Source organism: Carex rostrata, chromosome 10, assembly GCF_964058835.1.
Source record: "Carex rostrata chromosome 10, lpCarRost1.2, whole genome shotgun sequence".
NCBI lineage: Eukaryota > Viridiplantae > Streptophyta > Magnoliopsida > Poales > Cyperaceae > Carex > Carex rostrata.
In genome coordinates, this window is record NC_135927.1 from 13,065,401 (window position 1) to 13,093,163 (window position 27,763).

Consider the following 27,763-nt stretch of genomic DNA (forward strand, 5'->3'; position numbering starts at 1 on the left):
AAATGATAAATACGCTCCAAATTATGCTTAGAATCTGCAGATTTTATCACTGGTGCAATCATGAATGGATGTATCAAATTTATACGTAGACAAGATCTCCATTATGCAAATTGCAAATCGCATGCACGCAAGATGATTTTGATTAATTATGGACTCATTTCAAGCGATTAAATCATCAAAACCGATAGATGAACGCAAGATGATTTTGACCCCAAACCGCATGCGACTCAGCCATCTTCATGCAGAAACTGCCAGAACAACAGTTACATATCTAACTTCCCAATCAAGCCCTATATAAGCATATTGACGCCCAGAGAAAGACATCTATCCCATCTTTCGAATCTCTGAAGCCAAAAAAGACATATCTTATAGAGAGAACACTTAGAGTTAGGGTTTATCTTATGGAGGCTATGCAAATGAGGGATCAATAGAATAGCAAGGTCTCCATTAGAAGAAAGGAGTAGAGACAAGACAAGAAGACGGCATGCATGAGAGAAGAGGCAGCATAGGTGTCTACCTTCTATCTCTCTCTCTTTATTGCTCTCTTTCTTAATTTATTTTGTCTCTTTTGTTGTTGAATCCGCCATGAGCAGCTAAGCTGAAGACATGTAATCTTGAATTCTTATGAGTTTAATCTAGTTGTTCATTCATATTTATCATTGCACTATGATCTGAATTATTACTGAGATTTACTCCTTATGTTCTTACTTATTGTGTGCTTAAAGTGATCTCGTATGCATTGAGATGCGCACTCCTTGTATACTATTGGGGGGGGGGGGGGGGGTTAACTAATAACCTTAGAATACAAGTATCTTACATATAAGTAGAATAGACCGAAAGGGTGCCCGATTGCATCCGAACTTCAGTTAAAGACCTATTAGGATATAGTTTAGCAGACGAATGTCGCACTCTATGACTAATAGTGGAGTAATCTTGATTGTTACTATTATGAAAGACATATAGGAAGGACGTAACTGCGAACTTGACCCTTTTGTAATATTAATAATTATGACTTATCATTAATCTTCATGCTCCTAACCAGGACTTACTCAATTAGGGTGTTGTGAGACTGACCAAGTGATCGACACTAAAATAGGATTAGCAGCTCTCTGATTGCAATTGATACCAATGCAGAGCGTGTGCGGTTAAGGCCAAACCGTATAAGATTCCAAATGGAGTGGAAACCAACCCTTGTACGGTTTGACCAGTAGTGTGCAGATGGTGACAACACCGCATGCTACTGAGTGACTTTACATTGACAGGCATTTGCAGTAGCATGCGATTGGTGACATACCATAGGCAATTGTTATGTTTTTCAGAACCTAGATTAAATAAGTTTGAATGATAGAATGTCTAACCCCTATAAGCTCATTCTTTGAACACTTAATCTAATACTACTTCACTGTTGTAACCCAACATTATAATCAAACAACCAGCAATCAATCAAGCAAACATAACCAACTAATATAAAAGAACCATAACCTAGACTTAACTTGCACCAAGATCTATACTATACACCATCCCAGCGATTAGACAATTTCAAAATGCTATATGCAATAAAAAAAATCTCTAGCAATGCAATTCCACAAATTGCATTTACTTTAGATGTCTTCGATTAATTCTGAGCACATTTAAAGTGATTATTACCAAAACGTCAGTTACATTCCAAATGATATATATCTTACAATCACGCGGCTTTGATCATAACAAGAAAGAATGAGAATTCAGTAGAATAGAATTGAAATGATTTTAATTTGAAATATTACGATTAGTTAGATAATTTTCGCGGAATGAATTGATTATCAGAAATTTCATAATTATACTCAAATTTCTTTGAATTTACAAATATTGTCATTAAAACATAGATTCTAAGTTATAAACGGTGGATAGAAAGAAGTACAAAAGAGGAGAATCACTCACCTCGTCGAGGCAAACAAAAAGGAGATATGCGGTCATATCATCAATTAGAACAAATAGAAAACGGAAGAGCATCCGGCTATCTGCGTCCTTTCTTGCGGTTTTGTTCCTTGGTTTTGACAAGGAATTCACAACAGGATTTTTGATAGGAAAAAAGTCATACCAAGTGAATATGTCTATTTTGTCATCTATGCTTCTGCTCAGGTACGCCATTTAGAATTGTAATTCCATTTCGTGTTTTATGCTATTTTGCATCAGTGTAAATGTGGCTTAAAAAATATATGAATTGAAAATCTTTTAAATTTTATGCAAGAAAATTATTGAATTACTAATGTATAATAAATTTAAGAGAAATGTTATAGTCCTCCAAGTCAACATATCCGAGCGCGTCCCCCAAGTAGTTTTAAAAAAAAAAACATTTCAATGTTGTCTAATTTCTATTTTCAGCACTAATATTTAAACATTTAAAGCTCTATTTATAACATCTTAAAATGTTACTCACAAACATTTAAACATCTATATAAAAATATGAAAATTCTAAATCTAGATAGTTTTAACTCTTAACTACTTCTGTCTTTAAGCCAAAAAATAAAATATTATTTTCACCCACTCTTTTTTATTTTTTTATTTTTTGATCATTCTCATTCATTTTTTCGACAATCCGTGATTAATTTTACGAATCTAAAAATACGAACGTTTTCTATTCGGTTTTATCTTTTAAATAAGATCCATGAAGAAATACTTTTGAGTAATTTTGAAGTCAATTTTTTTTTAAAGTAAAGGTAATGAGCACTTTAAATTTTCAAGTTTTTAAATCTCACTCTACAACTATTAAAAATTTCAAGGCTTTGTACACGAGGTTTGTTTGCCTTGTACATGAGTTTTGTAAATGCAGTGTTATGTTGAGGTTTAATTTATACGCTTTGAAGTGTTATTGTTGGAGTTTAAATTCTTTGCACATGAGGTTTATACGTTTTACTCTAGATATTTGAAGTGTTATTAGTTAGGTTTATATGAAATATTTGAATGTTTGTAAATATAGGTTTAAATTATTTTGAAACAAATTAAAAAAAATGAAAGTTACAAAAATTTAAAGCTGTAAAAAAATAGAAATTTAAAGTGGTAAAAAAATAGACGACACAAATATAACTCGAAAGTTGTTTTTCATGGTTCTCATTTGAAAGAAAAAATTGAGTAAAAAACGTTCGTATTTTTAGATTCGCAAATTTCATCATGAAGCGTCGGGAAAATAGACGAGAATGATTAGAGGAAAAAAAAGAAAAGATGGGTGAAATGATTCTTTTCTTTTTTGATTTGAAGACAAAAGTAGTTAGAAGTTAAAACTATCTAAATTTAGAATTTTAATGTTTTCGGATAGATGTTTAAATGCTTGCGAGTAATATTTTAAAATGTTATAAACATAGTTTTAAATGTTTGAATATTAGTGGTGGAAATAAAAATTAGACAATATTGAAATGTTTTTTTTGTTAAACTACTTGTGAGTTGGGATGCGCTTAGAGATTTACAATTATCAAGGCTCCTAAATTTAATTTTTGTAACGTAAAATTAAAAAAAAATGCTGTGATGCGGAATATGAATATCTCGCCAAAATTTGGGAAATAAATCTGCTGTGATTCTTAAGGGATCGCAGAATCCTGTTATTCCAAATTCATCCATTTATCTGTTTAAAAATTCATACATAAAAAATAAGTGTCGTTAAAATTTGTGCATTTCAAAAAATAAAACTTTCAAATCACAGCAGATTTATTTCCCAAAATTTGGAATCGGTTTCGGAAAAACCTATTTGGATTTCTATCTACAACTCTAGCTATCTAACCGACCCTCCGAGTCTGAACGCACCTTTGCTGTTTGAACTGGAGAGGAATGTTAACCCAAGCTGACCCCTTACGATACCTCTCTCTTCTCCAATTCACACTATACAGAACAGAATCATCGAAAACCCTAACATAGTGAGAAATAGAAGAGACGATCAGAGCCTCAGTCAGTCACAAAAAACTAGAAGTGATGAAAGGAAGAATCGGCGTAACTCGAACATAAGGTGAGTCTCTTCCGATTCTAGGGTTCTTCCGTCCAAAACCAAAATGCTTTAGTCGGATCGGATCGTGGGCTGCAGATAGATTTTCAAAACCGTTTGGTAGCAACACAAAATGGAAGGTCCTAAGTTTTAAGTAAGGTACTTGTACAAACCATACAATAGGTGGGCCCTGGGCCCCAGCTGGACATCCCCTTGCTCGGTCTATAGTGGATGTTGTATTTTCTTTTTGTAGTTTTTTGGAGAACTGATGGCTTCAGGACAGGATTTGGAAATGGAGGCAGCAAAATTACTCGAGAGACTCATCCAAGAGTCTAAGGATGAGCCGGCTAAGTTGGCAACAAAACTTTACATGGTACATAGCACATGCTTTTTTGTGTATACCAAAATTTGTTAACTTAATTAATTGACTTGATGCAAGATGACAGGGAGATTAATGTTAAATTGTCGTGTTCTGTATTTTTGTCCCTTCCAAAATTGCTCTTGTGGCCCTTTATTTCTTAATTAATACATTTTGTTGATATTCAATGTTTCTGTTCAGTAAAACATTGAGGTGCATGCACCAATAAAATTGCCTTTGTTGATAGATTTTGACCAATTACTTGATATTTTTACTCCTGTTTGGGTCTCCAAATTAATAGAACGATCAATCTGACTTTTGGGTTGACAACTGCACAGATGACACCGATCCCAGTAGTGATGGGTTGCTAATGGTTTGCAATTTTACTATTTGTATAGATATGTCTCCATATGAAGAGGAGTGGTAAGGAGAACACACTGCCATTTCAAGTCATTTCAAGGTATTCTTGCTTCTTCCTTTTTTTTGTTGCATTAAATCTATACCATTACTGCCGGTACAGTCCACAGAAACAGACAAACCATGTATCATACTGAACAATCTCAATAGAACATCTTGCATTGTGTCCCAGTAATAACTGCACTTTTTTCTTTTTCAACTTGAGACCCAGGTGCAATGAGGCATCTTTGATTTTCCTTAATTACAAAACTCTCGACACCTTAGTTAACACCCACGTGAAGGTCTCATTTGAACTATATAATACCTCAACCAGAATAATTTATTCATAAGCTTTATTTTGACATGGATATTACATTCTATACACAATTAATTTATAGTAGGATAAGGCTATCTATTCTCCGCACTAAGCTTTTCTCTAGTTTCTCTCCATGTGTTTAGACACTAGCAGATGTAGAAACTGCTAGTTATTAACCTTTGTAATATGTAACCAATTAAAAAAGATTTGTCTGGCTTGAGAACTTATATCTCAGAAACAAGCTAACACAATGAAAGACCGTTTATTTTCTTTCGTATAATATAGTCTGGCTTGTGAACTTATAGTTAGAATTTTTAAAAACTAGCAAGAGTATTTTTCTTTTGTAATTTTTGTATTTCAACAAGTTCATATTATGATCCATGGTGGCTGGATAACAAAGAAGGCATTGATGCCCGATTTTACTTGTTAGTGCTATGGTTTCATTGGCTGGACATACTGGTTACATGCTTTATTATGTTCATAGGCATAGACAAAGGTTCTTTTCTAATTGAACAAGTCTCTCTCTCTCTGTCACTCAAACACATACAAAAGAGAGAAGCATCAAAATAAATCATACATAAAATACTTGTACAAATTTTTAACAGCTGGATTTTTCTATTGGTGGTTGAAAATTGGTATTTTTAAAGGCTCACTAAACACCTTTCTTTGTTTCTAGGGCCATGGAGACTGTGGTTAATCAAAACAGACTGGACATGAATGCTTTGATTGAGGCAGCTCGCCAAGCACCAATGCCTGGTGTACCTCATCCCGGGGAAGGTGCAAGTGGGAGTGCCTCATTAAAGGAAAATGAGATGGCTGCAAATCAACCACATGCAAGTGGAGGGGAAGCATCTGGAAGAAGTGCACAAACGCATCCTGGTCCATGGAATGTTACAGTAGGTAATTGACAAAATCTTACAAAACTTGTTTTGGGTTCTTTTGTATATTAAACTTATTTTACTTGTATTTACAACCCTAGTACCCACAATTTTTGCATATTTGCAAATGGTGCTATGCCATTGGATTAAGGTTTTTGTTATTCTCAACATTATTTCCCTGTCAATAATGAACTTCTCTTATCATAGAGATAAGTGATTTATTATGTGGGTTGGACCTATGTTTTTTACTATACTGTCTTATAATGGGGTCGTGGTTAACTGAAAAAAAAAACTAACAACTGAGTTGGATATTGGGTTTTTGGTTTTGGGTATAGCATACAAATGAAGCAAATTTTCTCTCCTTCTCTCTCTCTCTCTCTCAGACACGCGCACGCATGTGTGTTTCTCTCTCTCTCACTCCAATAAAATTATGGACATCCTGTTTATTTAAATGTGCGCTTTATTGAATAAAGTAAAGATGATATCTAATAAGGTTGATTTTGTCGATTTTACTCAACCCGTATATCAGTGTTTGATTTTGTTAGCCAGCATACAAAAATGTAAAGCATTTGAAATGCTTGGTGCACTGTTTGCAAATACAGTAAAAAACTTGTGCAACCCCAAACATTTTAAAACAGGGCCCTATTTGATAATAGGAAAAGCTTCAGGAGTAAGCTTCATTTTTATCATATCTTTACTTTCTTTTTCATTTGTTTGCTAGTGAAAAATTTATTATTTACTGTTAGGCACGGCAGATGCATTGCCTAGGCATGAGGTGTCTCAAGCAGATGACACCAGATCCCAAAATTCACAAGATGTCTCTAGGCATGACTCTGTGAAATCTGATGAACAGTCAGAGAAAACAAAGAACACTGAGAAGAGAAAAAGGCAAGATCTAAGATCTACTTCCGATTTACAAGAGAACCCTAAATCAGACACTGCAAACTCCAGAAAGGGGAAGCAAGCGGCCAGAGGAGCACCTCGGGTTCAGATCCAGCCTCCTAGCAAGGGTGGGGAACAGGACCATATGGATCCGGTCCATGGTAGACAGTCTTACCCACTTAAGCCAGATGGTGTGGGGCTGTTTGCCGGGAGGCCTGTTATGAGTAGTCAAGGTCTGCCTCATTTCTCTTCTGGGATGGGAAATATACCCTTTGAGATGCAGAAAGCTGCCATGAACCCTAGAGGGGCAGCTTTCGGGCCCGGATTGGGCTGGGGCCAGATGAATCAGGCCATGAGGGGTAATGCACCACAAGGATCTGTTCCTGGTCTTTTGCGACCTCCCCTTGGAGTTAGTCTAGAAGGTACCTAAATAGCTAATATACCTTTTGAAACCAAATTGCTTACGTGTTTACTAATTCCTTTTATCATAAAATAAAAGGAGTATCACTATTTTTAAACACTCAGTACAAAAGACAAACAAATCCATGGATCAGAAGAGAAGCTAAAAATGATCTCAAGTTGTTGTAATCATGTTACTATCGAGAGTATTAACTACTGAACAGCTCATTCTTCCCTTGGAGCTTTAGGGCTACTGTCAAAGCTGAACCAGCATCCAAGTGAAAGTTTTTATCTTAGAAATTAGAATACCTATCCTTTGTAAGCTTTTAAAAAACGTTTAATGACATTTAATGGTGGGGTGCCATTTGATGGCTTAAACCCCTTTTAAACGCCATTTACACCTTGTTTAGATGGAGAGTGGAGAAAGGGAGGGAATGGAAAGAAAATAAAAATTTCCTTCGAATCGTGTTTGGTTGACAAAATTATATTGGAGGTGAAGGATACAGGAGGTGGAAGGTTTAACCCTTGCATGATTATAATCAATAGAGTCGATTTCCCTCCCGATTTTGGTTGTAATTGATGGAAATAAATTTTTGTTGCAAATATTTTCAGAAAAAATGACACAAATGCCCAACCTTATATCTTACCTATATAATTCTCATACAAGTTTCTTTGTCACAAACCTACAACAACCACCGAATTTCTCATTAACCTTCTAAATTTTAGTTAACCAAACAAGAAATAGGATGGAAAGGGAAGTTAATTTTTTTTCCCTCAATCTTTCAAACAAAAAGATGTTAAATATGTTAGTCTTCCTTTCTGCTCCGTTCCATTCCCCTTCAATTCTTCACCTCCCTTTCCTTCCTCTACTCTCCATCCAAACAAGGTGTTAAAAGCGCATCTTTTTAGAGAATTTTATCATTAGGAGTTCAATTAAACAGTTAAATGACTTGACAACAAGCTTAATTACATTTTTTAAAAGCTTGATCTTTTATTTGGTCAAACTTTAATTGAGCTATACTTCCAATTTTGTGGGCCAACTTGACTAATTGGTCATTTTTTTTGAAGGAAAAATGAACCCTGTTGCTGGAGGAGGCATGTTCAGTTCTTTCTCTGCACAGGAGCTTCCTGCTGCATCCCACCAGGCAGGACCCCAATTTGGCAATCCTGAACCTCAGCACCAAATGTCAAGGAATCTTCAGATGTTTCCTGGGTCCCATTCAACTGAGAGAGGCAAAGAGTCGTTAAATCCTGCCAATCCCCAGTTTGGTTCAGCATCTCATGCTGGCGATATGGCCTCTCAGTTTCTCCCCCCTGGGTCTGATAGTAGACCACCTTACTTTGGCCAGGTACAATATTTATCTTTTGTTATTAAGGTGTGCTCCTTTCGGGGTAGGAGAGGCAAGGGCAGAGTTGGGCAGGGCATGACATACCCTGCCTGAACCCTTTAATTCTATTCTTTCCTATTTTATTGGAGAAACTTAAATGCTTCCTTATTTGGGTAGATGGAAAAGAAAAAAAAAATAGTAAGAAGAAAAATGACAAGATAAAAGTGAAATATTGTGGCAATACTTTGTACTAACTAAGCATAAAGTAAAACATTGAACCTTTCTTATACGGTTAAATTACATAGAACAAAATATAATGATTGGAAAAGGAGAATGAGTTTCATTCCTTTCTATTTAGAGGATATTATTCTACCACGTATCGATACACATCTACAAATGTATTTATTAAGATATGCTTGGGATTTTCTCTTTCCATAGTGTTGTTGTGTGCCTAGTTAGGAGAGTAGAGAGGGAGGCAACTGCTTGGGATTTTTTTCTTTCCCGTCTTTTCTATAAAAATAAACAAGTAATCATAAATGTTTATGTTATTGTAGAAGAATAGAAATATTGCAGAAAAATGGAAATTGAATTTGAATTGTAGCTTTTACACTGTTACATTAACAATGGCTGTTGTTAGGGAGCTTGTCTCCTTGAGTACACAACCAGTTATCAGTACCAATATCTTTTTGTCTCCAGCAGTCTCTTGTAATTCTTTAAACAGAATAAACTTGAATCCCCATGTTGAAACAGGGAGGTGGTATGCAAGGACAGATGAGCAATATAAAAACTTCATCAAGACCTGAGCTGGGTCTACCAGAGCATAGGATGCCCCAACCTTCTATGGCTTCGAATGTGCCATTCAAAGAGCATCAATTGAAGCAACTCAGAGCACAGTGCCTCGTGTTTCTTGCATTCAGGTATATCTCTATCCTGTGTTAGACATTCTGTTTTCTCTAGATTTGCAAAGAATCATTTTTGTTGCTGTCGTTATTATGCAGAAACAACATGGCACCAAGGAGGCCACATCTCGATATTGCACTTGGTCTTGGTGAAAACTTACCAGTTGAGAGTAAGCACTCATCAAATACTTCCATCACCTGTTTTTTTCTCTCAACCTTACTCAAATCTCAGATTAATCTTGAAAGGTATGTGGTTTCTTGGATTTCATCGTAAAGATGTGCACTAAGTTTCTTGCTGTTTGTTGTACCTGTTGGCTTAGGTGGCAGTGCGGGAGGCCAGATGGGTAGTGAGAGTAGAGGCACGGATAACTCTACAAAGGAGACAATGGCCAACAGTCAGGACAGCTCTGGTTTATTTGGCCGACCATCTACCGGCAGCACCATGGAGACTGCTTCATCTTCGAAGGAACCAAAAAAACCTGCTAACAAGAAACAAAAGCGTGCTGCCTCAAGTGCTGACAAGTCGAGTAATGAGCCAGAGAACAAGCAAACTGTGCCTACTAAACAGCCTAATGCAGCTGGTGCACAGATCTCGAGACATCCAGGCCCTATAGGTGCGAATCTCAATGCAGCTGCTGCTATGCTTCAGAGTCGTGCTTTCCTTAACCAAGCTATGGTAGCTGCTGGTGGCAACAACCCAAGCAGTTTGGTTAGGCATGATTCAACTTTGAGGGATGCTCACATGCTAACAAAAGTGATGAATAATGAAGGGGAGGATGCTAGCAGTTCCTCGCCTTTTGGTGCCAGAGGGAGGGTGCCTGTGAGTACTGAACCAGTGGCCTCATCTGCCCCAGTTCATGGTTTTCCAGGGCACACTGCTTCAAGTAATGTGCTTAGTGAGTTTGACCAATGGGTTTACCAAGAGGAAGGTGGTACTTTTGAGCTGGACAATGTACCCAGCTCACCTCCCAAGTATACCACCTGTGAGAAATGGGTGATAGACTATCAAACAAGAAGAGAGGATGCAGGAAAAAAATGGGTTGAAAGATTGAAGAAGGGGGAGAAGAGAATGGTGGCATCCTTTGAGAAATTAAAGGTATGGAATGTTACTTAAATATGTTATCATCTATGATTTACAAGTGTTTACTTATTTTGTTGGGATAGGGGGAGGGGTAAGTTTGGAATGAGATTAGATCAATTACACAGTTAAAGTTTCACTGTGCTATCTCTTAGAGTCTTATAGTGTTGACATGAATTAGAGATTCCAGAATGAAGGTATAATTATGTATCATTTTTTCCTATTGAATTAGGTTTGCTACTTGCATCTACATATCTGAACATCATTAGATTTTCCACTGTTTCACAGGCCTATAAAAGCTTCATGTTACCCATATGTATTTTTGTTAAGATCACTGTTATAATAACTATCCAGCACAAGTTCTTGTTTATTTATATATTATGTTCTAATGTTAATAGATGAACTAAAAAGTGAACCTCAAGATAGATTTATCTGACAGTTTTTGGTATAACTGACTCATACTTGCAGTACCTCTACTGGAGCCCCTCTATAAATACTTTTTTGACATATTCTGCATTTTCTTTGTACCATAATGCGCTTACTTTCCAAAATGTGTTTCCATCAGGAAACTGTAAGCTCATCGGAAGATATAGCAGCAAAGAGAAAGAGTGTTATTGAGTTGAAAAAGCTTCAGCTTCTTCAACTTCAACGCCGTGTACGCAGGTAATAATGACATCGAGTTTTGTTGTTATTGTTGTTGCTCTTGGGAAAGCAAGCACTTTTTAATGTTATTACTGTTTTGTTGGGCAGTGATTTTATGAATGACTTCTTCAAGCCAATCAAAGCCGATATGACACGCATAAAATCTTTTAAGAAATCTCGACATGGTAGACGTGTAAAGCAGCTTGAGAAAATTGAACAAAAGATGAAAGAAGAAAGGCAGAGGCGTATTCGAGAGAGGCAGAAGGATTTCTTTGGTGACGTTGAAGCTCACAGGTTAGCCTACTTGTTTTTTGACTATCTGGCATTAAGTTGATGCTCGCAATTAGTTCCTCATTTTTAAAGTGGTTCTGATGCCTGCTGAATATCTTTGGACAAGGACATATAGAACCACTTAAGTCCCATTGTTTTATTCTTTATTAAAGGCATTTGTCTTTTAATTCTTTATGAAAGGCATTTATTCTTTGTTTTTTTAGATTTTAGAGAAAGCATATCCTAACTCAAATGTAAAAAAAAAAAAACTTTTGAGTGCTTTGCGAAATCTAAAATATATGCGCTGTAAAATAGACAAGTGCCATGAATCTCTTCTCTCAACTCGAGAAGTACAGCCATATTTTTTCAGTTACTTTATTTACTCAAAGTTGCACTTCTTTTGTCATAGTTTATTTACAAGGAAGCAGACAAGGAGGGTAATTAAGTTTTGTAATGAATAGGACATGGATGGCTACATATGATATGTTTGCTCTTTTATTGGAGTACATGCTGATTAATTCCATATTTGATAGGGTATCAACTGTTTCTCACTCGCATCCTATAACTTGAGGTTTTCTTTTTGAAGGTTGTTGACAATTGTCAGCAATATATTACAAATATATTGATAAAGAAAATATTTACAAGTCACTGTCTCAAAATAAATAATCCTATTTGCTAAATAGGACCGCAAGAAGGGTACAGTATGCCCCTGCCTGGTCTAATATACCCTTGCCACCCCTGCCTGACTAAATAATTCTTGCTAGGGGCATACTGTGTAGCTTGTATAACTCTTCATTATTATTAATATCAAGGGATATGGTTTTACATATGGAATTACATATTAACTGAGTACACTGTTCTATGGTCAATTGTATTTCTCTTAACTTAGTATGAACAATTTTTGTCTGATCTATTTTTTAACCCATATTGTGCAGTGCACTGAGAAGAACTGTCCAAGTTATTATTCTTATTTTATTTGACGATTGTTACCAGACTGTAATGTTAATTTACTTTATTTTGGGAAAACAGAGAGAAGCTGGAGGATGGATTTAAGGCGAAAAAAGAGAGGTGGAGGGGATTCAACCGCTTTGTTAGGGAGTTCCACAAAAGAAAGGAGAGGATTCATAAGGAGAAGATTGATCGTATCCAACGCGAAAAGATTAATCTCCTCAAGAACAATGACGTTGAAGGCTATCTCAGGATGGTCCAGGTCAGCCCTTTTATCATTCTCTTTTGTATCCTTTTTCCTGTCATTTCCTTAATTGCTATTAATAGGTTTTTGTCATGGTTCAATGGAACTGCTGTCAATTATGCAACCATGTCATTTAGTTCCAAAGTTTATCATTCAAGTTCAGAATCTGGTTTAGTAATGTTAATGTTGCCCCTTCCAATCTCAAATTGATTTGGAACTCACAATGCCTTTCAAGTCTAGTGCATTTATTTAGCTTAAACACAAGATGGAGTTTACACATCATGTTCCCAGCCCCATGTTTACATTAAGTCTAGGGCTCTACACTTGTTTAATTGACGACATACTTTCAAATAACATCCTGCATGAGTTAATATTCATTCATCTAGGAAGATGTTGCTAATGTGTGTATATATGGAAGGAATGAAACTTTGGTACCATAATCCATGTGACCTTCTGCCATTTGCCTTGTAGGATACCAAATCAGATCGGGTGAAACAACTCCTTAAAGAGACCGAGAATTATCTCAGAAAATTGGGGTCTAAGCTGAAGGATGCCAAGGCCATGGAGGACAGCAGGGGTGGGAGTTCACAAGATAGGAATGAGTTGGGAATTGAGCTTGAAGAAGAAAGCAACAACCCTCAGGTTCTTACAGTGCCTTGACATTCATTGTTTTTCTACATTTTTTTGACTGTTGTAACTGTTTGGCTCTGGATGTTTCAGCACTATCTTGAGAGCAATGAGAATTACTATAAATTGGCACACAGGTAATTTGTCAAATCTTGATGTTTTAGCTCTATTTTTACAGAGTGTTGCACGTGAGCAGCTCATACTGCATCTAATCATAATAATATTTGTTTAATCAGTGTCAAGGAGACCATTAATGATCAGCCAACATATCTTCAAGGAGGAAAGTTGCGCGAGTAAGCAAAATTTGATCTTTCTGTCTTAACCTTCTGGAGCTTTTTAGATTTTTGAGGCAATTATTTTTATTATCCAAGTTGCATAGTGCTGTTATGTACATGAAAGGAATAGTGCGAGTTACAGAAAATCAGAGAACTCCAATATTGTAAGCAAAATAATCGAATAAGTCTAGTCATGAGGAATATATTTGGGCTCATTAGCTGCACAACCTGTTGCATCTTCTGAAGTTTAAAATTTTGAACTCTATATTATACAATGTGAGATAATACTCGCTATCTTTGTATTTTCAAAATCTCACTGTGCATACCTAAACTGCAGATATCAGTTGAATGGATTACGATGGCTGGTATCCTTGTACAACAACAACTTAAATGGAATCCTTGCAGATGAAATGGGTCTCGGCAAAACTGTCCAAGTACACATCTTGGCCATTTTTATTTATTTCCCAATATATGACGTTTAATAACTGAAATGGTTGCATTGTTTTGTTAGTCTATTATAAATTTGCAAAATCAGCGAAGTTATTGATTTTTTTTACACAGTATAATTTGTCTTGTTGCATAGTAAAACAACTTGCTTGGCTTGTCACTTCTTACCTTCTACCTGTTCCCTTGCACTGCATAAAATAGACAAACAACTTAACTACTGAACTAAGTAACTAACAAATTATTATGAAATAAGATAAAAAACAAAATAAAAAATTCAAATAAGGAGATAAATTGCTGTACCGAAATGAGGACATAAAGGTCTATGGAGTACTAGACATGCTAACTACTCAAGACTCTAGAATGATAAGAGTATCCAGTACTAGACATGCGAAAAAAGACTCTAGAATGATAAGAGTATCCAATTTTTTTTTTTTATACAAGTTTTGTGCTGGCAGGTTATCTCTTTGTTATGCTATCTTATGGAGGCAAAGAATGATAGAGGACCATTTTTGGTTGTGGTACCATCCTCTGTTCTTCCAGGATGGGACTCTGAACTTAACTTCTGGGCACCAAGCATAAATAAAATCGTTTATGCAGGCTCTCCTGAAGAAAGACGCAGGCTTTTTAAGTACGTTCATATTTCTTTATTAATTTTTTCATGAGTTAATCACTACTACATTAGCTTTTAAATTATTAAATCTCTATGACCAGTCACATAAAAGCCCCCAGAACTTCAACAGTATGCACAAGGATTACCTATTCACCTACGTTAGATCATTGAAGGGTATAATGGGATTATTAAAAGGATATGGATATATTACCATTTTTTAGCAAGATAAAAAGTCTTGAGTGGTTACATTGATGCTTTTAAAAGTTCAATTATTATTTTCGAACATTAGTTGGCACATGACCAAGTCTGACAGTTAACTTGTCATCTCCTAAGGTTTGAAGAGTTCTATTTATTTTAACTTTTTTGCTTGTTTTGTTCTGCTCATTCTCCGTCTTCTTATTTTCCTTAATTATTTAATTCATGTTTTCTAAAATTCTAAAATAATTTTACCTGTTATTTCTTTTGCTTTCAGAGAGATGATAATTCATCAGAGGTTCAATGTCCTTCTCACCACATATGAGTACTTGATGAATAAGCACGACCGACCTAAGCTCAGCAAGATACAATGGCATTATATTATAATTGATGAGGGACACCGCATCAAGAATGCATCTTGTAAACTCAATGCAGAGCTGAAGCATTACCAGAGTTATCATCGGTTGCTTTTGACTGGAACACCTCTTCAGGTAATTAATTAGTAACTAGTATGAAAGTATTGAATTGCACTTCTACATGTGGAAGTTTTAGCCGACCTGCAAACCACCAAAGTTTGTTATCCTTTTTGAAATGACTAATATCATATGTACCCATCTTTTTCTTGTGACCTTGCTTCATCATGTATATGTAGTGATACAGGTAGGGATGTAGTTTAGGCGTCTCTGCAGATTAAACAAGATGGTATAAAAGGAAAATTTATGTTCTCTAGAATTGCACGTAATGTTTATGGTGCGCACTATGCACAAAACTTTCCCTTGTCCACTGGGGTACATGCAACATTTAGGTCTTTTGGAGGGTCATACAGGAGATTCCGCATATGTATGAACTGTTAAATTCTTGTTTTTTACTTTTTCAAACAATGTTTGTTTTTTTAGAATAATCTTGAGGAGCTATGGGCACTTCTGAACTTCCTGTTGCCCACTATCTTTAATTCGTCAGAGGACTTCTCTCAGTGGTTTAACAAGCCCTTCGAGAGTAGTGGTGACAATTCTCCAGATCAAGTAAGATTTTTAGCAACTTGTTTTGTATCCTTCTCATTGTGGTGTAACCTGTACCTTTTAGTGGTACTTTCTACCACGATTTACTTGTCAATAAATACTTCATTGACCAAGAAACTGAGTCGCATTGAATTTTTCTCTCTTTTTTTGAGATGCTTGATTTGTGAAACTTGAGTAGCAAATCGAAGCTAGTATTCAATCCTTTTGTCCTTTGTTAGAAATGGAGCTGAAAGTCTTATTTTTTTCTTTTTTTCTTTTTAAAGGCTTTGCTTTCCGAGGAAGAAAATCTTCTTATCATAAACCGGCTCCACCAAGTTCTTCGCCCATTTGTGCTACGAAGGCTTAAACACAAGGTACAGAAGCATGTCTGCTCTCATTTTGTTTGGAATTTAAACTTTGAACTTGAGATGCAATTTACTTTATTTAGATTGTTATGTATTTTAATTTTTTTGAAAAGTGATGTTTAGGTATTTAAAACCTTCTATTTGGTATTTATGTTTTCACATAGGTGGAGAACCAATTGCCTGAAAAGATTGAAAGACTTGTAAGATGCGAGGCTTCAGCTTACCAAAAGCTTCTGATGAAACGTGTGGAGGATAATCTTGGCGCAATTGGCAGTACAAAGGTTGTGAAAGGTTTAAATATTGGGTAGCGGGCTTGTAGCAGTGGTCATTTACCATAGCCGATAGCGACCATTTAGCAGCCGCTATCAGTTCGTAGCTGTCGTGATTGCAACTATTTTCTTGTAGTGTGTAGGCCATGAATATCTTACCAAAGTGAAATGTAGAAGTTAAATCAACATTTCCTAATAGGAATTATGAGAAATTAAGCATCACAATGTTTTGTAGAAGTGGGCATATATAAAATATTTGCTCAGTTATTAAACTAAAACTGCAAGAACATTAAAAAGTTGCACTAAATTGGCACAAAGTCTGCTATTTCTGCTAAAATGCCGTCTACTTGTCTGATATGGCGCTAAGTCGTCTGCTGTTGTTTAAAACACTCTATTGTGGAATTGTGGTTAGCGGCTACCAAATCTCTATGCTAAAGCGGCCGCTATGGCTGCTATTTAAATCACTGGAAATTATTCCACTCTCCTATGTTTCAACTCTTTAGCTGGGTTTTTACTATAATTACAAGTCCTTATGTATATTTACATTTTTTACAGAGTCGTTCTGTGCATAATACTGTGATGGAACTACGTAATATTTGCAACCATCCCTACCTTAGCCAGCTGCATTCTGATGAGGTATTGTTTTTGCAAAAAGATATCTTAGGAATATATTGCAGTATCAATCCAGGTCCAAGTGTTTTGCTTTCTCTATGTTTTTTTTTTCTTTTCATTTTTTGTGCTTAGTTGGGGTTTTATGAAAGAATGTGATTAATATGCTGCATATCATTGAACATAAACCAGAGGAGTTCCTTAAGTGGACCTACTTTGATTTTTGTTTACTTATTCCTACTTCCTTTTTCTCTTTTGGTGTATGTAGGTGGATAACATGCTTCCACAACATTTTCTGCCAAATGTTGTGAGGCTCTGTGGAAAGCTTGAAATGCTGGATCGGTTACTACCCAAACTGAAAGCTACTGGTCACCGGGTATATGTCAAGCCATTCTGCAAACATAAGAAATAAGAAAGATAAAAGCAAAGAAAATTAGGAATGCAAAATTGGCACAGAAAGGTGATTAGGTTTCTTACATGTAGTGAGATAATTTGCTTGTTTGGGGTAAATTGCAGGTCTTGCTTTTCTCAACGATGACTAGGTTGCTTGATGTCATGGAGGAATACCTTTCATGGAAAAAGTATAGGTACCTTCGATTGGATGGCCATACTTCTGGGATGGAAAGAGGAGCTCTTATTGAGGAATTCAACCGCTCAGATTCACCGGCTTTCATATTTCTACTTAGGTATTTTACCTGATTTTTGTTGATAGTTATTTCTAGATTTGCTTTAAGCTATTATTGAAGGAGTACATGACCTTAACAGCTTTAAGCTTGTAAACCAATTGTTTTTGATGAATGTGTCCTGTGTTAAAATCTAACGAGACCTTATTATTCGTTTTTCAAGCCATCATTGTCTTCAATGTGATAGGCAAGTGGAATATTTTAAAGCCAACAGAATCAATCAAGCAATCCGCTTAACATTTACATTAATTTTTTGGTTGGCAAAAATTGTGGTAGGGTGAGAATTAGAAGTTTTGTTAATTAATATGTGCCATATAGGCTTTAAGAGTTGATGAAAAGACTCTTTTAAATTTTGTGTGAAGCGACATAAGCTTGTTTTCATAGATGATTTTCTCAAATGAGAGGTTATTTCTTTCCTTAAAATTGTAGCATTCGAGCTGGTGGTGTTGGGGTGAACCTTCAAGCTGCTGATACTGTTATTATTTTTGATACTGATTGGAACCCTCAGGTAAAGGCTTAAAGAAATCTAAGCTTCTTCATTACATTATTTTACATTTTGTTCTATCATGTTTCACATGTATTTTACTTGGGGGCTTTCAGGTTGACCTTCAAGCACAAGCTCGTGCCCACAGGATTGGACAAAAGAAGGATGTCCTTGTTTTGCGTCTTGAGACAGTAAGCATCTCATATTCTGTTATTGGAAATAATTATTGGTTGTTTGAAGTATTTCTGAAGATGATCGGTACCAACACCTTTGCTGCAGCAAAATTAGCACTAAACAAATATTTAACTAGACTGACCAAGGATTATAATTTCTAGTCAATTGATCAGCTGTACCAGCTCCATTTTTAATCTATTGATTTGTTTATGCTTTTGAATTGTTGTCTTTCCTTTTTTTTGTCTAAAAGGTCCAAAGTGTAGAAGAGCAAGTCAGAGCTTCAGCTGAACACAAGCTTGGGGTAGCTAACCAGAGCATAACTGCCGGTTTCTTTGACAATAACACAAGGTGCATTATTCTTTTACACAAAATTCTCTGAATGAAGTTCTTCAGATAAGAATAAGGTAAAGGATATGTGTTATTGATTAATCTTGCAGTGCTGAAGATAGACGAGAGTATCTAGAAAATCTCTTGAGGGAGTGCAAGAAAGAAGAATCTGCTCAAGTGTTGGGTGATGATGCTCTGAATGAACTCCTGGCCCGCAGGTAAGTTTTTGGAATTTTTTAGAGTTGTAAATCGTCAATGGTTAGCCACATGCTCAGTATAGATTTCAACACTCAGTGTTTTGAATAATTATTTACTTCATTAGATAATGTGGAGTTGTTATGTTATATTGCAGTGAACCTGAAATAGATGTCTTCGAATCCATTGACAAGCAGAGGCAAGAAGCAGAAATGGTATGAAGTTCTCGATACTTGTGCTAGATGAAATAATAATATTGTTACTTAATATTAGAAAATTGAATAAAAGGAATTGTTCTTGCATGCCATTAAAAGCATTAAAATCTCATGGTTTTTGCTTCTCAGAATGAGAATCTGCCATTTGCTCTTCTATAACATGTAATATCATCCAGATTCTCTCCTTCTTTTGGCAAAGTATGATGGCCTCTTTTTTGCTCATGGTGTAAGACAAGCACCATGGGGGAATTTGAGTGTCTTTAATGTGAATTGGGGAAGTAACGGAGCATATTTTTCACAGTTGATTTAGTTATACATGACATAATAACACTTCTGAATTTAAATTGCTCCAAAAAATCACATTTCATTTATCATTTATGTATGTCTTCTGTGATATCATGATCTTTTAGGCTGCATGGCGAGCATTGTCTCAAGCAGGTCCGACGGATCAGTCTCTTCAACTACCCTCGCGTCTTGTCACAGATGATGACTTGGCGGCTTTTTGCAAAGCCATGAGGGTTTATGAAACGCCAGCCAAACCGGCACCACCATCAACCTCAGGCTCAAAAAAGAAAAGAGGGTATCTTGGTGGTACTGACACAGTGCAATACGGCAGAGGCAAACGGGCCCGCGAGGTGAGTAAATTGTGACTATTCAGAAAGCATTTTGCTTATTCAATACCTGCTAAATGTTTGATTTGTGTTTACTTTTTAGTTAGGGTGTTCAGTTGAATTACCATGCTTTGATCTCCCTTGGGAACTTTCAATTTTTCTATGTGATCTAATTCCACATAATTTTGTTCTGCAGGTGCGTTCTTATGAGGACCAGTGGACTGAGGAAGAGTTTGAAAAACTTTGTCAGGCTGAATCACCAGATGCATCACCTACCAGGTACACTTCCACTGCTGCACTAAAGACCCCTGTTCCAGTACCTGTTCCCGTTCCAGATCCTGTCATAATAAAAGATGAAGATGGAACCAAGGTCAGGAGCCTTGAGAAGCTCTCTCAACCGCCACAACTGCTGCTGCCACCGCCACCGCCACCGCTACCACCACCACCACCACCACCCGCATTGCAACCCCAACCCCAGCCGCAACCCCAACTGCAACCGCAAAACCTGCCACAGCAGCTACCACAACCAAAATCAGAACCCCAACTCCAACCCCAACCCCAACTCCAACCCCAACCCCAACCCCAACCCCAACCCCAACCCCAACCCCCAGTGGAACCCCAGCCGCAGCAACAACCGAAATTAGAAACACCAATACCTGCAGGTCCTGCACAGAATAAAGAAGCTGAGAAGCCTAAAGAAGCTGAGAAGCCTACTCCACCAGTTAAAAGGGGGAGAGGGAGACCAAAACGGCAAGCAGTCACAGATGTAGCAGCAGTCAGTGCATCGTCTGTATCTGTGCCTACTCCAACTCCTGCCATCACTGAGACAGTACCTGCAACGGAACAAGAAGTCAGTGGGAAGCAGGAAGGTGGTGGTGATGTGGTACTACCAGACCCTACTTCCCCTCGAGGCAGCTCCTCATCAGGTCGGGGTCGTGGCAGGGGTCGTGGTCGTGGTAGAGGCAGAGGTCAAGTTGGGGAAACACCAAGAAGAGGCAGGAGGCCGCAAAATGTTGACACTGCTCCAGTTGCTGATACCCCTGTAGCACCTGGATTTTCTTTGACTGTACAAGCCAATACTGCCAAATCTTCTGCTGAACCGGCAGCAGTGGAGGCTAAAAAGGAGGAACCCAAAGATGCTCCTGCAGGGACTGCATTAGTAGCTGATCCTAGAGGGGTCGTGCAGCCAAATATTGTTGCTAGTCCAAGCATTGGGGTTGTGCCACCAGGAGCAGGCCCTGTCCTTGTTTCATATGCTACCCCAATCTCTACAGTTGGGCCACCTGGCTATGAAAAGATGTTTAATTTTTCTGTGGCAGGGCCAGTAGTTGAGCCGGCTCCTAGAAGACCTGGTCGCAGAAGGAATTCAGCACAGATAATAGAAGAAAAAGATGGTACTGGATCCAATGTTGGTACTGAAAAATCAGCTCCTGATCCAAGAACTGCTGAGAAGGCCCAAGAAGATACTCCATTACCAGTCATGCCGGTCACTGAAAAGGCCCAAGAAGATAATCCATTACCAGTCATGCCAGTTTTGACCACTGCATCTGAAAGCACAGAAGTTCAAAATGCTGATGTGGGAAAAACTCCTGAGAACCCATCATCATCAGTCCCAATGCCAGTAGTGGAAGTCAGATCTGGTGGGAGAGGCAGAGGCAGAGGCATGGGTCGGGGCCGGCCGAGAAAAACACCACCAAGTGAACCAAGAACAAGGGCTGCCTCCTCAACTGCAGCCATCGAAAGGAGGGCCCGTCTTGCTCAGCAGCAGTCTGAGGGTCCAAAACGACGTGGAAGGAGTGGCACTGTTAGTCCTGTCATACAAAGCCCTGAACCTTCTGTCACTTCAGGTGGGGCTCAGGCAACAGAATCGGCAATCATTAAGAACTCTGAGGTGGGAGTTAGTGAGCCAATCAATACTGCCAGTTCCGGAGATGCTAAGATGGCAGAATCTGTAGTTCATAAGAAATCTGAGCTCCCTGGTAGTGAGCCGGCAACTTCTCAGGCAACAGAATTGGCAGTCATTAAGAACTCTGAGATGGGAGTTAGTGAGCCAATCAATACTGCCAGTTCCGGAGATGCTAAGATGACAGAATCTGTAGCTCATAAGAAATCTGAGCTCCCTGTTAGTGAGCCGGCAACTTCTCAAGCAACAGAATCGGCAATCATTAAGAACTCTGAGGTGGGAGTTAGTGAGCCAATCAATACTGCCAGTTCTGGAGATGCTAAGATGGCAGAATCTGTAGTTTGTCAGAAATCTGAGCTCCCTGTTAGTGAGCCGGCAACTTCTCAGGCAACACAATCGGCAGTCATTAAGAACTCTGAGCCAACTGGTGCTGCCAGTTGTAGAGAGGCTAAGGTTGCAAAATCTGTAGTTCATAAGAAATCTGGTCTCCCTATTAGTGACCCAGCAACTTCTCTCGCACGAGGTGTGGCCCACATTATGAAATTTGCTGTTGATAAGAAATCTGAGATGTTTGTTAGTGAGCCTGGAGCTTCTGTAACTTCAGCAAGGGCCCATGGGGCAGAACCTGTAGTAAAGAAGTCCAAGGTACCTGTGAGTGAACCAGCAGATTCTCTCACTGGAGGGACCCATGTTACAGAATCACTAGTTGATAAGAATTCCGAGCGTTCTGTTAGTGAGCTGGCAGCTTCTGTCACTTCAGGAGGGGCTCAGGTGACAGAATCTGTTGCTGATAAGAAATGTGAGATGATGTCGACTGGTGGGCCTGTAGCTTCTGTCACTTCAGAAGGGACCCACACAGCAGAACCAGTAGTTGAGAAAGCTGAACATGAGCCGGCAGTTTCTAGCATTTTGGACGTGACCAAGATAGATTCTGTAGTTGATCACACTACTGAGTTGGTTGTTGGTGAACAGGTAGCTTCTGTAAGTTCAGGTGGGGCGCTGGAGAAGGAATCTCTTGTTGATAAGTACTCTGAGGCCCATGTTGTTGAGACCTCAACTTCTAGCATGTCAAATGACATGGTAAAACCATCAAGCAGTGAAGGTGAAAGTCAGGAATTTGCAATAGGAAATCAAGAACCTAAGTCTATTGAAAATCCCAACGAAACGGTCATTCAAGAGAAATCTGTGGTCTCTCCTCAGGTTAAAAGGCAGGATGATGAACCCCAATCAGTTGATATTCCCACCAATTCTGGTTCTGCCAGTCTGGTCTCTAATGATGCTGGTAAGATTTTTTTTGTTTTTTAGGGAATAAATTACCTTTTTTTATGAGATAAAAAAAAAACCCTGTTTTTTTTCAATTATTTTATCTTAATTTAAGAATGAACTATTTTCTAAAAAAATGGTTTCCACTTTGGAAGATCAGAATAGACAGATAAAAAAAGCTGATCCCAATTTATTGCTGGAATGATTAATTACATAATCATTTCGATTTTGGAAATAACTATAATATAAGACATTTTTTAATATCCAGTTTTGAATTGACTTGTTAAAGAATTTCATATTTCATCAAAAGCGTACAGCACCTTGCCAAACAATAGCTAGGAGAAAAAAAGAGTACAGGTACAACAGGCTTGAAAATTGCATACAGATCAGACAATTAGGCGAAGAAAGATCGGATAAAGGACAGAACTAAGACAAAAAAAAATGAGATGAACTAAGACAATCAGATGAAACTAAAGATATTAAGCATAAAAAAATTTCGTTCTTGTAGATTAGATATTTTTTTAAATTGTTTATATATTACAAGGAAAAAATGAGAAAACAGATTGAAAAATCCTTCTTTAGGATTTTCCCAAATCCAAAATCCTTTTCTTCACTCTCATTTGAAAAGAGAATGCAAGGATTTCTACTTCCATTATCCCATACAATATCTTAATTATACTCTGTAAAATGATCAATGATATGGCAGGGACAGAATCAGTGGAAAAGGAAGCTCACGGAACTAGTAACGAGGCTGCGACTGTTCAAGACAAAATGGAAATAGATTCCCCTGAGGCTAAGGTTCAAGAGAAAATTTTGACAGGGTCTCAGGATAATAGCAAAGAGATGGTGATGCATCAGGAGGATAAAATGGAAATTGATTTGCAAGAAACTGGTAGGGAGATGGTGGCAGTGCAAGAGCCAGTGAAAACTGGTTCTCATGAGACGAGCAACGAAGTAGTGCTTAGTCCAGAGGAAATAGAAACTGGATCTGAGAAAAACCAAGCTGTGTCTGACCAGACAGGTAATGAGCTGGTGACTGCACCTGAGGGAATTGAAACTAGGTCTAGGGAAACAAGCATTGAGGTGGTGACTGCTCCAGACAGTATGGAAAGTGGGTCTGACGAGACAAGCAATGAGGCAATAACTGGATTTGATGTAGTAGTAGCCGGGTCTCACCAGACTGATACCGAGTCCATAACAGTTGAAAACCCGACAAAAATAGTTTCTGATAAGGCTGATATTGACACAGCTAATATACCCGAGAAGATAGTGCCAGATTATCAAGATACTGAAAATCAGATGGTGGCCATTCAAGAGAAACATCAAGAGCAATCTCACAGAAATGAAATTGAGACGGTGAATGTACCAGAGAAAGTAGTATCAGAGTCTCAAGAGACCAGCAGTGAGACAGAAACTGCTGAAGACCAAACAAATGCAGCTTCTTATGAGGCCAGTATTGAGACAGCGATAACACTTAAGAATATACTCCCAGATTTTTTAGGGCATGATGCTGTGGCAGAGGTGATGCAAAAGCAAATTGAAGCTGGTTCTGACAAAACTGAAAGCGAGAAGGTGATGGCTGTGCAAGAGCCAATAAAACCCAGTTTTGCTGAGACCAATGTCGAGACAATGACAATTAAAGAGAATTTGGAAATAGATCCTCCCAAAACTGAAAATGAGGCTACAAATACTCAAGAGGTAACAGAAACTAGCTCGACGCAACTAGAAACTGGTTCTAATGATAATGATGCCAATATGTTAGCTGGTAAAGAGAAACTGGTAATGGATTCGACTGATACGAATTCTAAGGCTGCTGCCAGTCATGAGGATACCAATTTTAAAGGGCTTGATGCTGTGGTGGAGGCAATGCAAAAGCTAATTGAAGCAGGTTCTGACAAAACTGAGAGCAACAAGGTGATGGTTGTTCAAGAGCCAATAAAACCCAGTTCTGCTGAGACCAATGTCGAGGCAATGACGATTAAAGATAATTTGGAAATAGATCCTCCCAAAACTGAAAATGAGGCCACAAGTGCTCAAGAGGTGACAGAAACAAGCTCAATGGATACCAATTGTATGATGATGACCTGTCAGACACAGCTAGAAGCTGGTGAAGAGAAACTGGTAGCAGATTCGACTGATACTGATTCTAAGGTGGCTGCCAGTCATGAGGAAACGGAAGCAGGTCATGCTGTTATTGATGCTGCAGTTGTGGTTAGTCAAGAAAAAAATGAAACATTTCCCGTTGATACTGTTACTGAGATGGCTGCTCTTCAAGGGAAAACTGAAATGGCTCCCTCAGATAGTGATTCAAAGAAGGCTTCTCCTGAAGAGAGAAGTGAAAAGGATCCCATGGATACTGATTCTGAGATGGCTGATGCCCAAGAGTTCTTTGATACTGATTCTGAGATGGCTGATGTCCAAGAGAAAAATGAAATGGCTGCCCTTGATACTGGCTCTGAGATGGCTGTGGCTCAAGAGAAAACTGAAGCGGTTCCAGTTGATACTGACACCGAGATGGTGGGAGCTGAAGAGAAAATTGAAATAGTGACTGGTCAGAAGAAAGCTGAAGCAGCTCCCACTCAAAGCAGTCCAGTGTATGAAGCTGCTCCTGACACTGCTATTGATTCAGTTGTTGAGACTTGTGTTGGGAGCTTGGAGTGCAAGAGTGGAAATGACAGTAGTGAAGTCAAGGTTGGTAATATTGGTGAGGCAAGTGGTAGTAATAATGCCGTTAATGTGATGCCTCATGCTCCAGGTTCCTGTGCTTCTCAATCTGTTAAGGAAACCGTAGATGTTCAACTGAAACAAACTGAGAGTAGTTGTGATACTGTTGCACCTGGTAGTGAGCAAACAACTGAAAAGAGTAAATGTGAACTTGAAGCTGTGGATGAGGGAGATCCTTTACAGGAGACATGTGTTGCCCAAGTTGAAACAAAGGAAGTTGCTTCTGAGGAAAAGGCCACTGATACTAGTACTGGTACAGAGAAGGCTGATTTGCCTACTGACGATACTACCACTGGTGCTATTGTTGATGGAGGGGATTCTGGCATAGTACAAGAAAACACTGGTTTTACTAGGCCTGATACACTCACAGGTGATTTGTCCCCTGTGGTAAAGGTGCCAGAGATTGATGGTGACCAAAATGCTACTGCTGAGACATGTGTTGCTGCTCAAGTTGAAACTGTGGAAAAGATATCTGAGGAAAAGGCCTCTAGTACTAGTGCCGGTACAGAGAAGACTGATTTGCCTACTAATGATTCTAGCACTGGTGCCATTGTTGTTGAAGGAAATTCTGACACTGTACAAGAAAACACTGGTTGTACTAGCCCTGATACACCCACAGCTGATTTGTTCCCCGTGGTAAAGCTGCCAGAGATTGATGGTGACCAAAATGCTATTTCTGAGACATGTGTTGCTGCTCCAGTTGAAATTATGGAGGTATCCGAAGAAAGGGCCGCTTGTACCAGTTCTGGTACAGAGAAGGTTGATGAAGGGAATTCTGACACTGTACAAGAAAATACTTGTTGTACTAGCTCTGGTACACCCACAGCTGAGGTAAAACCGCCAGAGATTGACGGCGACAAAAATGCTAATGCTGAGACATGCGTTGCTGCTCAAGTTGAAACTTTGCAAGAGCATCAGCTGACTCTTAAGGTAAGCAAGCTCATCTACTATTTCAATTCCCTCTAAACAGTTTCCTTTTCTGGGTTTTCTCATCTATCAACTTTTATCATATTTTTTTTTTGGCAGAGATCTGATGCCATGAATTTAACTAATTTGCGATGGTTTAATTACTATGAAAACCCACCGATCATAAGAAAACCTAGCTAGGTTTGCCCGAATCGTGTAACTGTCCTTGTGTTTTTTGCCCCTCAGGGAGAGGAGGGAGAGGGTTACAGGTAGATTTGTACTGTTTAGCCTGTTTATGTTAGGTTTAGAGTTGGATTTTGTTTACGAGGTACTTTTTAGTGTCTCCCTAGGTTTTTATCTGTTTCCAAGATCCAGGTTAACAAGAGTTGGATTCGAGTTTTGTTAGGTTACAATTGAGTTCTGATTTGGTTTTTGAATGACATGCTGTTTTTCCCGATATTACTGAGGGTTAGCTGTTGGTGATTATTGATTGTTGTGAATAAAAAAAATTGTTGATTCTTCTTTGTTTGGTGAAATTTCCCCCCGTGTAATAAAATGCACATTAGAGCTAATTTGACTCCAACCAATCTGTATAATTTTTGGTCCAAATCTGATGTTACCTAGTACTCATCAATATCATATTCAAAGAATTAACATGTACCGTATTGTACTCGTTCAATTTTCATTTCTCATATTTTAATCAGCACTATTTTTTTTTTTCAGAATCAAGATCCAGGTGATTTGTCCCCCGTGGTTAAACCGCCAGAGATTGATGGTGACAAAAATGTTAGTGCTGAGACATGTGTTGCTGGTCAAGTTGAAACTATGCAGAAGGTATCTGAGGAAATGGCCGCTAGTACCAGTGCTGGTACAGAGAAGGTTGACTTGCCTGCTGACGATTCTAGCACTGGTGCCATTGGTGAAGGGAATTCTGATACAGTACAAGAAAACACTGGTACTGGCCCTGGTACACCGACAACTGATTTGCCTCCTGTGGTAAAATTGCCAGAGATTGATGGTGACAAAAATGGTAGTGCTGAATGAAAATATGCTTAAATATAATTGTTTAGGTTATTTTACTGATATATGTTACCTAAGACAGTGATGCTATTTATTTTTGTTTTCTCCTGTGATTAGTTGATTATTAGTATTAGAAAGCTTCCTGGGTTAACTTTTGTGTAGTGTAATTGAATCCAATGAACCCTTACCATAGATTGAATTCTGCACAGATCCTAATGTCATGTAATAGTTGTATGAAATCTTCAGATCCTTGTTAGATGGAATTGTATCAAT

The 27,763-nt window shown here is 38.0% G+C and overlaps 1 protein-coding gene across 4 annotated transcripts; it reads left to right on the forward strand.

The window, feature by feature from the left end:
* Positions 1-3,791: 3,791 nt before the first annotated feature.
* SYD (P-loop containing nucleoside triphosphate hydrolases superfamily protein) lies at positions 3,792-27,746 on the forward strand. 4 transcript variants are annotated; one of them, XM_078309525.1, is made up of 33 exons: positions 3,792-3,976; positions 4,206-4,325; positions 4,709-4,770; positions 5,699-5,922; positions 6,647-7,204; positions 8,250-8,530; positions 9,260-9,426; positions 9,508-9,578; positions 9,729-10,504; positions 11,052-11,149; positions 11,237-11,422; positions 12,428-12,608; positions 13,062-13,232; positions 13,311-13,354; positions 13,454-13,510; positions 13,830-13,926; positions 14,395-14,567; positions 15,022-15,235; positions 15,641-15,766; positions 16,027-16,116; positions 16,272-16,388; positions 16,932-17,012; positions 17,254-17,361; positions 17,502-17,671; positions 18,098-18,176; positions 18,269-18,343; positions 18,577-18,674; positions 18,764-18,871; positions 19,006-19,063; positions 19,474-19,698; positions 19,871-22,859; positions 23,547-26,494; positions 27,194-27,746. In XM_078309525.1, the coding sequence occupies exons 2-33, from the start codon at positions 4,221-4,223 to the stop codon at positions 27,512-27,514; spliced, it is 11,058 nt and encodes a 3,685-aa protein (XP_078165651.1). In that variant the 5' UTR covers positions 3,792-3,976; positions 4,206-4,220; the 3' UTR covers positions 27,515-27,746. The 4 variants fall into 4 exon arrangements, with proteins under 4 accessions (XP_078165651.1, XP_078165652.1, XP_078165655.1 ...); XM_078309526.1 differs by having other exon boundaries at positions 3,793-4,111; XM_078309529.1 differs by having other exon boundaries at positions 3,838-3,976; positions 4,236-4,325.
* Positions 27,747-27,763: the final 17 nt, after the last annotated feature.

Bases quoted from the DNA above. Each gene is read 5' to 3' on its own strand.
- SYD (XM_078309525.1), top strand. From the start codon at position 4,221: ATGGCTTCAGGACAGGATTTGGAAATGGAGGCAGCAAAATTACTCGAG. The intron at 7,205-8,249 runs GTACCTAAATAG...TTTTTTTTGAAG, and splicing joins CCTTGGAGTTAGTCTAGAAG to GAAAAATGAACCCTGTTGCT. The intron at 18,177-18,268 runs GTAAAGGCTTAA...GGGGGCTTTCAG, and splicing joins ATACTGATTGGAACCCTCAG to GTTGACCTTCAAGCACAAGC.